Source organism: Danio rerio, chromosome 16 (assembly GCF_052040795.2).
Source record: "Danio rerio strain M-AB ecotype USA chromosome 16, GRCz13ab, whole genome shotgun sequence".
Taxonomy (NCBI): Eukaryota; Metazoa; Chordata; class Actinopteri; order Cypriniformes; family Danionidae; genus Danio; species Danio rerio.
The window spans coordinates 24,828,003-24,843,314 of NC_141036.1; the positions used below are offsets into that span (position 1 = coordinate 24,828,003).

General features: G+C 36.4%; 1 protein-coding gene and 1 long non-coding RNA gene across 5 annotated transcripts in view; one reads left to right on the forward strand and one right to left on the reverse strand.

Annotated features, from left to right (window-relative positions):
- Positions 1–15,312, forward strand: part of LOC101883647 (uncharacterized) — a 713,507-nt gene that overhangs the window by 439,782 nt on the left and 258,413 nt on the right. The window lies entirely within an intron of this gene.
- Positions 1–15,312, reverse strand: part of atp8b2 (ATPase phospholipid transporting 8B2) — an 86,724-nt gene that overhangs the window by 47,862 nt on the left and 23,550 nt on the right. For 2 of the 3 annotated variants that reach the window (XM_087286907.1, XM_087286906.1), the window contains 10 exons: positions 9,788–9,846; positions 9,576–9,689; positions 8,559–8,657; positions 8,250–8,311; positions 7,462–7,534; positions 6,624–6,694; positions 6,137–6,216; positions 3,885–4,043; positions 714–802; positions 430–626 (listed from right to left, as the gene is read on the reverse strand). In XM_087286907.1, the coding sequence (XP_087143033.1) occupies positions 430–626; positions 714–802; positions 3,885–4,043; positions 6,137–6,216; positions 6,624–6,694; positions 7,462–7,534; positions 8,250–8,311; positions 8,559–8,657; positions 9,576–9,689; positions 9,788–9,846 (1,003 nt within the window). Of the gene's footprint in view, positions 1–429; positions 627–713; positions 803–3,884; positions 4,044–6,136; positions 6,217–6,623; positions 6,695–7,461; positions 7,535–8,249; positions 8,312–8,558; positions 8,907–9,101; positions 9,690–9,787; positions 9,847–15,312 lie in introns of all 3 variants that reach the window. The other variant, XM_087286908.1, reaches the window with a different exon arrangement.

Here is a 15,312-nt window from a genome sequence, read left to right on the forward strand (position 1 = left end):
TTTTCAATAGGATTACTTAGTGATAATAAGGCAGACACAACAATATTAATATATTACAATTAAATAATTGATTATATAAGTAAATTAAGAATAATACCCTGCAAATTATAATAACTACATTAAACATTTTTGACTAATTCAATTGATCAAACATTTTATTGTTGTGCTTACCTCACAATTACAAAAAAAAACACAATTATACCAAATTGTACAAAATAACTCACAAACCTTATAGATTTTAAAATATTATAGTAATATTACTATTATAGTATTATTTAGATTGAGCTTGTAATAATCTATATGTTCTGAGGGTTGCACTTTCCTTCAATAATGTTTTTTTTTTTTTTTTTATCAGTTCAAGCCATTTTCTCTGTATATATATATATTTTTTTTTTTTGACCTCTTCACATGTTGCTCTCTGTTTCTCACCTGACATAGAGCGAAATTGGCACCACTGTGTTGAGGATGATGACATAGGACCAGAAAGACAGGAATGCGGAGAACAGGAAGTTGTCCACTGGAGGATCCCAGGGTAAAAAACTTTGGAACAAAGCACCAACTTCCTTCTCCCAAACTGCATTTCCTATGGCCAAGATCACTCCCATACAAACCAGGAACCCAAAAATCTGATGATGTAGATGTAAACTGGATTAATTTCAAATCTTCAAATGTGTGCCTATTTATTTTCAGTCAAATTATTACTTATTACTCACCCACAACACCAGTGTATTCATCAGTCTGTCTATACTTGTTCGCTTGAACTTTGTCCGTCCGCTGTTTTGCATTAGTTTGGTGTCAGGACCTGAGGTCAATCAAAAAAAGATAGGTTAAATTGAAAACTAAATGCACATATACAATCATTCTGAGCTGTAACTGCAACAGACACATTGAGGTCTCCCTATCCACCCCTTCATTTTCTCAGTTTATCTGGTACAGTCCAAAAAGAAAATGAAGCATTTAGTTCTGCTTAAATTATTGTTCACATTGTCATTTATTCCCCAAAAATATGTTTCAAAATAACATCTGTCAGCAAAAATCATTCTATTTGCTGAAACACAGAGAAAGTTGTGGCCAAATTAAGACTCAAAATCACCCTAAAGTGGATAGAAACATCCCCAACAGCACACAAAGGTCAAATCCACTGTGCACAGTCAAATGTTTTCCTATGTAAATATTGTGTCTCTTGTTTTCTACAGCATCTTGCGTATGAACATCTAAAAACAGCTCTGACAGTAATGTAAACCAGATCACACTGACTGTGCTCTTTAAAAACAAAAGTAATATATTTTTTTACCTTTAACATACAGGAAAATGGATATTACAGACAAGAAAGTGAAGGGAGCAGAGCAAGAGTAGAAGGATTGATAAAGGACCTCAAGCTGGGAATCTGACTTGGATTTCCCTGAGCACCTAAGTGCTATATTATGATGCACTAGCCACTAGGCCATAGGTCTCAAACTCAAATCCTGGAAGGGCCGCAGCTCTGCACAGTTTTGTTCCATTCCTAATCAAACACAGCTGTTTTAAACTAATCAAGGTGTTCAAGACTACAAGAGAATATTAAGCAGGTGTGGGTTGGAGGTGCTTAAAGATAAACTACGCAGAGCTGTGGCCCTCCAGGAATTGAGTTTGAGACCACTGGGCTATTGGCGCCGACCTGACTCCGCTTTTTAATGTTAAATCAAATCAAAGGCAATGCTGTATTGTTCATGGATGCAAAAACATTAATTACTTTGAATGTTTTAGTTTTTATCAATGAAAATATGTTAGGCTGCCATTTTGCTTTTTCTTACAGGAAACTCCCAAAAATTGTATGACCAAACATTGTTATCTGAATAATCACATCAATATATTTTTATATTTTTTTTATATTTATATTTTTTCAAGTCCAGTTGCCAGGTTTTGTATGAAACACATCCTACTCACACAACTGTACATCATGCAAAAACCTGGCAACCTACATCCCAGTTGGACTGGCAATCTCTGAGGATCAAAGTCAAATAAATAAAACTTCTATATACAGTGAGCTCAATAAATATTTGATCACTCTGTGATTTTTAAAGATCTTCTACTTAGAAATCATAGAATAGAAGCATTTCCACTGTGACAGAATCTAAAAATAAAAATCCAGAAATCACATTGTATGATTTTGTTAACAATTTATATGTAAATGAGTGTGTCAAATAAATATTTGATCAATTGAGACGAAAATGTTTAATATTTGGTACAGAGGCCTTTGTTACCAACTACAGAGGTCAAACAGTTTCTGTAGTTCAGATTTGCACACAATGCAGGAGGGATTTTGGCCTACTCCTCCATAGATCTTCTCTAGATCTGTCAGATTTCGGGGCTGTCATGAGCAATACAGAGTTTCAGCTCCCTCCAAAGATTTTCTACTGGATTTAGATCTGGAAATCAGCTTGGCCACTTCAGAACCTTGATTTGCTTCTTACGGAGCCCCTCCTTGGTTTTTTTGGCTGTGTGCTTAGGGCCATTGTCATGTTGGAAACCCAGCCATGACCGATCTTTAATGCTCTGACTGAGGGAAAGAGGTTTTTGCCCAATATCTCACAATACATTGCCCTGTTCATCCTCTCCCTAATAGAATGAAGTCATTCAGTCCACTGTGCAGAAAAACACCCCCAGAGCATGATACTTCCAGTTCTATGCTTCACTATAGGTATTGTATTATTGGCATGATACTCATCATTCTTTTTCCTCCAAACACAGCGAATAGAGTTAAGACTAAAAATATCTACTTTGGTCTAATCTGACCACAGGACTTTCTCCCATGACTCCTCTGGAACATCCAGACGGTCCCTGGCAAACTTCAGACAGGTCTGGACATGGGCTTACTTAAGCAGGAGAACCTTCATTTGATGCATGATTTTAAAATGACATCTTAGTGTATCACCGATAGTAGCCTTGGAAACAGTGATCCCAGCTCTCTTCATGGCATTAACTAGCTCCTCCAGTGTAGTTCTGAGCTGATTCTTGACCATTTTAGCATCATTGATAACCCAAAAGGACATATATTCTGTGGGGCCATCATTGACAGTCATCTATAGCCTCATCCATTTTCAGACAATTGCACTAACAGTTGTTTTTTCACCTAGCTGCTTGGCAATTGTCCCCTTGAGCCCTTCCATATTAGTGAAGGGCTACGATTTTGTCTCTTGTGTCTTTTGACAGCTTTTTGGTTTTGCCCATGTTGCTACTCAGACTTTTGACTGATTGTGGGGTGCACAGGTGTCTTTATGACAGCTAACAACCTCAAACAGGTGCTACTAAATTAGAATCAAGAGCAGAATGTAGCTGGACTATTTAAAAGCAAAATAACAGGTCTTTGAGGGTCAGAAATCTGTCTGAAAAGCAAGTGATTCATTTACAAAAACATTTTTGTAAATTTTTGTGATTTAAAATTTTAATTTGATAAAATTCATACAATGTGATTTTAGGGTCTTTATTGTTAGATTCCGTCTCTACAGTGGAAATGCACCTATGCTGAAAATCACAGCGTGATACTTATTGACCCTACTGTATATACAAATATATATTAACAACAGTTGAATGGAGGCATATCAATAATGCAAACTTCCTTTGCAAAGTCAGTCCTCACACTGATTTTAGTATTGGAAATGATAGTCAGCACATTAAACCACAACATAACCATCTCACACACACATTATGTGAAGATACAATATTCAGCATATTACACACATTCTCACTTTTATGTGTATTTCATAATTCAAATAGTAGTTTAATTAAATTTAGACTCCTTTTGAATAAAATGTCCAAAAAAATTATTCAAAATTATTTTGTCCCCCTCAAATGTTCAACATGCTTGCGGGCTAAAAGTCACTTAAACAAGTGCACACACTGACCAGCGAATATGACGAGGCCGTAGCAGCTCTCAGTGTTGCGCAGCACACAGCCGCGGAGCAGCATGTTCTGGTTACTGAGCGGGTATTTACACTCTCTCCAGTACAGCGTCCCGCAGAAACGGTCCAGCTTGTTGTTGGGAGGCTCACATACCACTTCTCCTGAAGAGGAAAAATGAGGTAAAAAATATCAAAAGACTGACATTTCTTTGAATATGCATTATTCAGCATCTTGGGCCTTTGTACAGTTAGTGAGATTTGGAATTTTTTATAGTTGTTAAAAACAGGAAGTGGTCTGTGCTGACACAAGTATGATGGTATATGTTCATTTGTTGGTGTGAGTGCGTGTGGCAGTGTTAAAGAAATGTTGCAGAGAAACTGTCCACCACATTTACTGCATTAAACATGTTGACTCGGTATATGGTTTTCCTCTCTCTCTCTGTTGCATTCTGCACTGACATAGCACAGCATTGAATTTAGCCATTCAAATATAACATTTATGAATAAAAAATATACATATTAATCAGGACACCAGTGCATCAGATTTATTTGAATTTATTTGATGGTGCATTTTTTATTTTATTACTTATTATAGTAATTTCTCAAATGGTGCAGTAAAGTTATGCATTCATTTGATTATAAATTTTAGTTACTTTATTTTATAAGTATCAAGGTGGCAATTTATTAAGTGAAGGTTCAGTGATACAATGCAATTCATTTATTGTAAATTACTATGTTTACATGGACATCAGTAATTAAGTTATTTGCCTTAATCTGAATAAGACAATAATATGATTACAGTGTTTACATAAGTTGCTTTCTGAATATTCCTTTCATGATGCTGTTTTACATGTTACAGCACATAATTCCATTAACATCATTGCGTCACCGCTTAATCCATATTTCCTTCAGAGTTTTGTGTAATTTAGGGTGTTTCATTTGTAATTTGTCCACTTTACCTGCAGTTTGGCACTTTCACTTTCATTCAGGAACATTTCATGCATGCTCCCAGGACAAACAAGATATTTTATGTGAGCGTGAACTGCTGGAAGAGTGTAGTTTTAATGGAATTTGATACCACACGCCGTATGGGGAAAAAATCTCTGCATTTCACAATGTGTTTGTCTGTGGTCCTTTACTGACTCGGTGAGTGCAGAGAATAGTGTCAAACAGCTGTGTGTATATAAACTATCCAGTCGCAAAATGCGGCGAAAATCCTACACGAGGGTAATAGTTTGATTGTGTTTACATGTCTGTACTACACTTCAATGATGCAACTAAAATCGGCATACTCCACATGTTTTAATTCGATTAGTTTAGTTTAATTATGACCTTAATCAGATTAAATTTATCAAAAATTGTTGATTATATGGTAGACTTTTAATCAGAATACTGCCTTAGTGGCATTGAAAACGGATTATTGGTGTCTATATAAACGTACTCAATGTTTTTTTTCGCATTGTAATGGCAGCAATTTATGTAAATGAAGGTGCCGTGAAGCTCTGCATTATTTGATTATAATTGTCTTTTGTTTTATTATAGTAGCATTTCATCAAATGCTTTAATACTATACATTCATTCATTCATTCATTCATTCATTTTCCTTCGGCCTAGTCTCTACTTCTGAGGTCGCAACAGCAGAATGAATTGTCAAATATTCCAGCCACAACACAGTACTGGTAAACCTCCATAAACACTCATTCACATACAAACACTCATGCACTATTCAACTCATACCACATGTCTTTGGACTGTGGGGGAAACCGGAGCACCCGGAGGAAACCCACGCATACACGGGGAGAGCAAACAAACTTCACACAAAAATGCTAACTGACCAAGACTCGAACCAGTGACCTTCTTGCTGTGAGGCAACAGTGTTAACCACTGAGCCACTATGCCGCCAATAATACTATTGAGTTAAATTTGAATATTCCAGCTCACAAAAGTATGTTGCATTATTCACAGTCAACCCTGAACCATTAAGCATGTGTCGTTTTGGCTTTATGCTGTTATCTGATTTGAATTTGTGCTAAAATAGAGAACACATGTAGTGAATATAAATACACACAGTGCTATCAAAACCCTAAAATATACCATTTCTATTCTTAATATTTCAGGTGATTCTGCAAAATTTTAAATATACTGGACACACATTCTCTTATTCACCAGTTCACCCAAGCTCTCACCTCTCTCTTTTTTATACCAACCATCATTCACATTTAACTGGAGTGTATTTAATATACAACATCACATACCATCAAACTGGGCCAGATTATTGGGATCTCCCAGCTCTGAGGTAACAGACAGAGACTGACGCACCTTCATGTTCGTCTCTCTGAAATAAAAACACATTTAAAAAGTATGTTTTGCACTAAGCAGTACTGGAAATACTGTATGAGAATATTATAAAGACATATCTTATCCCAAAAAGAACAATTCTGTCATTTTTACTGTCCCTCCATGAGTTCTAAACCAGCTTGAGTTTCTTTCTTGTGTTGGATGTAAATGAAAAAAAATCTGAAAAATGTTTCTGGTAGCCATTGACTTTAATAAAATATTTTTTCTATACAATGAGGACCAACTTTTTGGTTTTCAACGTTCTTCAAAATATATTTTGTTTTCAAAATAAATACTATAATACAGATTTGGAGCAAGTAAATAAATGATGACAAAATTTGCTAGTTTGGGGAAAACTTTATCCCTTTACAGCAAACAATATTTAAGAAATAAACAAAGTCGTACCCATCCAGCTCTGCAGTTTCAATGTAACAGAGGCTATGAGGTTCACTGCTGGACAACAGGAGCAGATCAGCCTTTAAATTAAACAAAACATAATTACTAGACACCAAAATAAGCTTTTTTCATACTTCAGTTAGTTTGCGAGGTGATCATTTCTAATTTTCATTTAGTTAATATGAACATAACTATTATATTTTTTTGTCGGCTTAGTCCCTTTATTAATTCAAGGTCGCCACAGCAGAATGAACCGCCAACTTATCCAGCACATGTTTTTTTACGCAGCGGATGCCCTTCCAGCCGCAACCCATGTCTGGAAAACATCCATACACACTCATACACTACGGACAATTTAGCTTACCCAATTCACCTGTACCGCATGTCTTTGGACAGTGGGGGAAACCAGAGCACCCTGAGGAAACCCACGCAAAGTAGGGAGAACATGCAAACTCCACACAGTAACGCCAACTGACCCAGCCGAGGCTCGAACCAGTGACCTTCTTGCTGTGAGGCGACAGCACTACATACTGCGCTACTGCATTGCCAACTATTATAATATATTAATAAACTAACAGGTGAAAAGTACATTTATCACATTAATGAGACATCTACACTGGTGTTTATACTCAGAGACAGAGTTACATAAACAGCGAGTCAGAGATACTGGATCAATATTACAGTGCAGCTTTCAAGAGCAAATGGATCAGACACTGTGAGTCTGCATAAATGACCCTGGATTAAAGTAACGTCTAGGACTGCTGAGCTGGACAACTGTCTTTTTATTTTATTACACCATGTTTAATTCATTAATTAACATCATGGAGGAAGACAGAGGAAAACTCACTGCAACAAACTGATTGTTCTCCAGTTTGATGATGTCACCCACTCTGACATTCATCCATTTCTCCTTCTGAAGACTGAAAAGGTAGAAAAGTGCTATTTTATTGCCATATTTATAAAATAATAAGATAAAAACATTATATGTATATAAATTATCCTAAATAATAACCTTTAAATGAAGTCCCCATTTAGTTAAAAGAAAAATAATGACTATCAGACTATCATGATTTACAGTAGACACATACTAAAATGTCATTCAGTGTAAGGTATTTAGAATACAAAACACATGTGATGGCCACATTGAAATAGTTGTTTCAAACTGCTGTTTTACCCATTATAATCTATTATAAATTCAGATAATAGACATCAGAATATGTATCTTGTTGCATTTTACATAACTATGTGTTACACTGAATGATGATGGAACACTTTCACTCATATGTTGACATTTTTACAAAAGCTACCTGAAAGATTACAAATAACACGTAGATCTCTTGTACAATCATAATTATTCTGCACTGCATTTTTACAGTATAAACTTTGTATTAACTGTGAAATGTGTAAATATAAAAACAATTTATAAACAGCATGCTTATCTAGCATTGTGAAAATATATTTTTATATGCATTGCTATTTGGATTATACAACAATTAATTAATATTTTCAAAGAATAAATGTTCAGAACATTCACTATGCACAAAAGATCATCGCACATTAATGTTTTTTTCATAACAGATGTTTTTCTTGTTAACACTATGTAAAAGGAAGTGTGTAAACTCAAATATGACTCACATGCCACCGATGAGGACCTGAGATTGACGGTTATTCACCTGGTTGTCACTCTTGTGACGAAACTGTGAAAGAAACAGATGTGTGTGTGTGAAATGTGTGTGTATATCTGACTGATTCTTTCTGTGGTACTTGTGGTGTGTTCGATGATTTCAATGTTACAGTACAGTCTGTTTAAGTACTGGAAAATAATAAATGATTTAAAAACACTAAAGTAATTACTATAAATTATTCCAGGATTTGTTTTCATATGAATTTGGAAGTGAGTTTGGAAGTTACAGTATGTGTGCACAGTGTATGATGGAGACTCACATAGTCATCGGTGGCATCTTTAACTGCAGTGATGCTCAGCACCAGCACTAAAGGCACAATGGTGGTGAACCAGGACAATGAGGAAATCTGTGGAATCAACTGGAACAAAATATACACACGGTTACCTTCAAGTCTTTTAAAATGTAATGCATCAACTAGAATTGGTATTGGTATCAGCCAATTACATGGCAGCAACTCAGTGCATTTGGGCATGTAGACATGGTCAAGATGATCTGCTGCTGTTCAAACTGAGCATCAGAATGTGGAAGAAAGGTGATTTAAGTAACTTTAAATGTGGCATGTTGTTGGTGCCAGGCTGGTTTGAGTATTTCAGAAACTGCTGATCTACTGGAATTTTCACTCACAACCATCTCTAGGGTTTACAGAGAATGGTCAGAAAAAGAGAAAATATCCAGTGAGCGACAGTTCTGTGGGCACAAATGCTTTGTTGATGCCAGGGGTCAGAGGAGAATGGCCAAACTGATTTGAGCAGATAGAAAGACAACAGTAACTCAAATAAACACTGGTTACAACCGAGGTCACCATGTACATCCCTTTATGACTAATTCTAGCAGGATAACGCGCCATCACATAAAGCACAAATCATCTAAGAATGGTTTCTTTAACATGACAACAAGTTCGCTGTTCTCAAATGACCTCCACAATCACCAGATATCAACAGAGTACCTTTAAGATATGCTGGAACGGGAGATTTGCATCATGGATGTGCAGCCGACAAATCTGCATCAACTGCGTGATGTTATCATGTCAATATGTCAAAATCTCTTAGGGCAATTTCCAGTACCTTGTTGAATCCATGCCATGATAGATTAAGTCCGTTCTGAATGCAAAAGGGTGTCCAACCCAGTACTAGTAAGGTGTATCTAATAAAGTGGTCGGTGAGTGTATCTTATAGACACTGAAAAAGGATGAATCTTTACAGTGTATGTAACAAACAACTGCTTATCTGCCCTCTAATATTCAGCATTTACATTACAGATTGATTTGGAGTATTACCTGCAGTATGAGGAGAAACAGGAAGTAGGTATTGGCAACTTCTTGGAACTGCTCAAACAGGTTGACTGGTAAGAAGGTAATAATGTTGTACTTTGAGGTCATGATGCAGTTGCTCTGTGGACAGGGAATGAAATAATAGATATTTAATGTACATTAAAGCCAGAATTATTTCATTTAAAAGCATAGAGCTGTGCAGGTTGTGTTTAACTTACAGCGTACTGGAATTTTTCATTGTACTCTCTATCATTGGCTCGGACTCTCCTTTCCTCCTCTGTGAAGAAAACAAACATTCTAAAAACAACCTAATACAAATAACTTATGTACCTCATGTACATGATGTACCATGTAGCATTTGTAATATAAAAACAAATCCCCTTAAAAGAGATTCCCCCAAAGTTTAGACTGACTTTATTGCGTTGAACACAAACAAATATATTTAAAAGAACATCAGTTTTGGTGGCCATTGGCTTTAAATGCATAAACAAAAAACGTGGAGACATTTAACAAATTCATTCATTCATTCATTTTCTTTTCCTCTTAGCCCCTTTATTATTCCGGGGTCGCCACAGCGGAATGAACCTCCAATCCAGCATGTTTTTACCCATCTCTGGGAACATTTAACAAATAATCTCATGACTTAAAAAAGATGATATTTATTAATTTTCCTTCAGCTTAGTCCATTTATTCATCAGGGGTCGTGACAGCAGAATGAACCGCCAACTTATCCAGCATAAATTTTACACAGCGGATGCCCTTCCAGCTGCAACCCAGTACTGGGAAACACCCATACACTCTCACATTGACACACATACACTACTGCATGTCTTTGGACTGTGGGGGAAACCGGAGCACCTGGAGGAAACACACGTGAACATGGGGAGAACATGCAAACTCCACACAGAAATGTCAACTGCTTCAGCCGGGACTTGAAAAAGCAACCTTCTTGCTGTGAGTCACTATGTCGCCCCATTTGAGATGATATACTAGCATAACTAAAAATAAAAAAGGGATAGGGAGCATGAGACATCATTTATACAAATGGATTGGTCACCACAGTAAGGCGACGTGGTGGTGCAGTAGGTAGTGCTATCACCTCACAGCAAGAAAGGTCGCTGGTTGAGCTTTGGCTGGATCAGTTGGCATTTCGATGTGGAGTTTGCATGTTCTCCCTGCATTTACATGGGTTTCCTCTGGGTGCTCCGGTTTCCCCCACAAGTCTGAAGACATCCGGTACAGGTGAATTAGGTAAGTAAAATGTTCCGTAATGTATGTGTGTGAATGAGTGTGTGTGGATGTTTCCCAGTGATGTCTCCCAGGGTTGCGGCTGCAAGGGCATCCGCTGCATAAAATTAAGCTAGATAAATTGGCGGTTCATTCTGCTGTGGCGACCCCAGATTAATAAAGGGACTAAGCTAAAAAGAAAATGAATGAAGAATGGTCATCACAGTGTCCACAAATTAACCCTATTGAGAATTTCTGGTATGTGCTGGAGAAGACTACACAGGGCATTAAAAACTAATGCAACTGGTCTGGACAGCAATAAACTCGTGACAATGCACATGTACAGTATACTGCATGCCATAATCAAACATATTCATGATGAATAATACGATTAAGAAAAATACTCAGTGAGTAGGGTCACTAATTATAATTTACAATAAACAACTGTTTTCCTACTGTTATTTAGTTAGTTATTGCACTGTACATGAGCGCCAGAAAAAAAGATAAACAGGAAGCCATAGATAGCAATCTATGATAGGCAATACAGTATATACTAATTGTTTGCAAAAGAAAAAAATCTGAATCAGACTGAGAACACAGTGTCACATGCACAGAAGTCACATGCTCACATCATCCAGTGAAGGTGACATACAGTAACTTTCATTTTCTTCATTAAACAAACTATATGACTTTTATCTGATGTTTCAATGTGAAACAAACAACAGCTATCATCAAGCTGTTGCTAACTCTAGCATAACGCAACCAAGAAGGAAGTAATGGCTAAATGGAGGGTGACAGATTATTTTTTGCACTGAGGCTGAAAACAGGACTGTGACAGAATAGGCTGTGGTTTCTGTATCATATATTCATAAACTTGCTGTTTTCACTTCTGTTGAAAGCAAGACTCACAGTTTCAGCAGATCACACAGTGCTCTTTTAACACCTCAACGTTTCCAGCCAGACTGATAAATAACATACAAATAGCACACAAAGGTGAAAAGAAACACAGTCTTTATATTAGAAAAGCTCTTTGTTTAGACTTCATGACATTCTGCTGACTATAGCAACCTTGCAAATGCATAAACTCTAACTCTCACTAGAGTCTTGGTTCAATACACTGTTAGGGTTATTAGAAAAAGTTCCTAGCAGTCAGTAGCATATCAGGCCCATTTACACCAGCTATTACAATGTGTTTTCAAATGAACTCTAAAAGGCAATTAAAAGTGGACAATGCTAAATACAGATATAAAAGCTATCTTTTAGATAGGTCGAAAAGAGAAATGCATTTTATTGTTCTGTAAATGGGATTGCTTTCATGATATAGACACTCACAAGGTTGGATGTGGTCAAACAGCCTCAAAAGACCACCTACTGACCTCATTCTGAAACATTACAGGACATGTAGATGAAGCCACCAACACAAGGTATTTATTCATCCCTGTGTTGTATGAAAAAACATGCATTTTCAGCTAAACTGCCATGCACATACAGTGCTCAGCATATATAAAAACACCTCTCACAAATCTATCTTTTGAATTGATATTTTTATAATATACAATATTATATTTGTGCATATACATTAGATTAGTCAGCTGAAGCTAAATCTAACAAAATATATTACAATAATGGTATAAAAACTAGTAAACCCAAATTTATTTTTATAGAAAAATATTAAATACAAATTTTAAATAGATGGGGAAAAAAGCAAAAAAAAAAAAAAAAATTTTGTGGGTTGTCATTTTTTGTGATATTTTGCTTGAATTTACAGTGCATCCAGAAAGTCTTCATAATGCTTCACTTTTTCCTTATTTTTTTACGTTACAGCCTTATTCCAAAACGGATTAAATTAATTTATTTCCTCAAAATTCTACTCACAATACCCCATAATGACAATGTGAAAAACATCACATGTACATACGTATTCACAACCTTTGCCGTGAAGCTCTACATTGAGCTCAGGTACATTCTGTTTCCACTGATCATTCTTGAGATGTTTTAGCAGCTAAATTGGAGTTCACTTGTGATAAATTTAGTTAATTGGACATGATTTGAAAAGGCAAATACACCTGTCTATATAAGGTCCCAAAGTTAATAGTGCATGTCAAAGCACAAACCAAGCATGAAGACAAAGGAATTGCCTGTTGACCTCCGAGACAAGATTGCCTCGAGGCATAAGGCTGAGGAAGGTTACAGAAAATTTTTTGCTGCTCTGAAAGTTCCAATGAGCGCAGTGGCCTCCATCATCCGTAAGTGGAAGATGTTTGGAATGACCAGTACTCTTCCTAGAGCTGACCAGCCATCTAAGCTGAGTGATCGGGGTAGAAGGGCCTTAGTCAGGGAGGTGATCAATAACGCGATGATCACTCTGTCTGAGCTCCAGCTTTCTTCTGTGGAGAGTGGAGAATTTTACAGAAGGACAACCATCTGGTCAGCAATCCACCAATCAGGCCTGTATGGTAGAGTGGCTAGACGGAAGTCACTCCCTGCCCGGAATTTGCCAAAAGGCATCTGAAGTACTCTTAGACCATAAGAAGCTAAATTCTCTGGTCCAATGAGACAAAAATTTATCTCTTTGGAGGCGATACGTTAGAGAAAACCAGGCACCGCTCATCACCAGACTAATACCATCCCTACAGTCAAGCATGGTGGTGGCAGCATTATGCTGTGGGGATGTTTTTCAGTAGCAGGAACTGGAAGACTAGACAGGATAGAGGACAAGATGAATGAAGTGCTTTTGACCCCAAGACTGGGGCAACGGTTCATCTTCCAGCAGGACAATGACCCAAAGCACACAGCCAAAAATCAATGGAGTGGCTTCACAACAACTCGGTGAATATCTTTAAGTGGCCCAGCCAGAGCCCAGACCTAAATCTTATTGAACATGTTTGGAGAGATCTGAAATGGCTGTACATTGGCACTTCCCATCCAACCTGATAGAGGTTGAGAGATACTGCAAAGAAGAATGAGCAAAAATTCCCAAAGACAGGTGTGCCAAGCTTGTGGCATCATGTTCAAAATGACTTGAGGCTATAATTGCTGCCAAAGGTGCATCAACAAAGTATTGAGCCAAGGCTGTGAATACTTATGTACATGTTATTTTTAAGTTTTTTTTTATTTGTAATAAATTTGCAACAATTTAAAAAATCTTTTTTCACATTGTCATTATGGGGTATTGTGTGTAGAATTTTGAGGAAATAAATGAATTTAATCCATTTTGTAATAAAGCTGTAACAAAAAAATGTGGAAAAAAATTAACCGCTATGAATAATTCCCGGATGCACTGTACCTGTATTATCTTTAAATTTCTAAATATGTTTGGTGACTAAAATATTATTTTAACAAATAAATCTGTTTAAAAAATCTGCTTTGCCTAAATGCACCAAAATACATTGCCTATATTTACTGAGAAATTGATAAAAATATTCATTTTCAAAATGGGGTGTACTTAATTATGCTAAGCACTGTACCTCTCAGGACTCATATGCATACAGTATAAGCTAAAGTGAGCAAGAAGCAGTTCTGTTTTATCATACTAATTATTTAGCGTCCTGTTTAAATCAGTCGAATAAATCACATAACCTATTAAGCATATTAAAGCTCCTTTGGTGTATTCCTGTTTTCTATAATATCGAACCATAAATCGACGTTGTGTTATGTCATGGCCATACTATTTCTCTAGATTTGAACATTCTTCTAAACATTTAGGATCATTTCAGTACACAAGTAAGCAAAATATACACTAACAACACTAGTGTTTTTTTAGATATTTTACTGAAACAATCTTACATATTATGCCTTTAAAGCAGGTGTTTAGTTAATTAAAATACAAAAGGGTAAATAAAAATAAAAATGTTGTTGCTCTCAAATGCAGTTTTAGGACCAACAAAAAATGCTTTCCTAATAATACAAAATGGTGTCCTGATAAACAAAATGGTGTCCTAATAAATGGTGTTCTTGAGACCAACAGTGGCAGTGTGCCAATTTTTCTTTGCTTATCATTGAAAAGTTTCTTACAGTCAAAAGAAAATCTAAAGGAGATAGTCAAAACAAAAATTGACCTGCTCTTTATTTTTGGGCACTCATCTAGTTGACAGAAATTGTAGAAAGCAGCTGTGTCTGATTCACTTCGCTATGCATCTGTCACATCCTGAGCTCACAGCTGCACAGTGTTTTGTGCTGTAATGGTCACTCTGTGTGACAGACGGTCTATGAGTGTGTGTTTGTGTCTATGCGAGTGCGCGCACGTGTGTTTTTCATCACATCATATTACCTACGGTATGAGTGACTCTCTGCATCTCCAAGGAAGAGATATGTTTCAACTGAAAAGATCTTAGACTGCACTCAAAACAATGACGTTTGCTATTTGTTCAAACTACGTATAAAAAATAAGCTGAAACCACTCAATTCTTGAGTTTTTTGGAACAACTTAATTGTTTAATGTTCAATCAACTTAAATTTGTAAAAATCCAATAAGTTAAGACACAAAGTCAAATTGATTGTGTGACTTTTTTTTTTT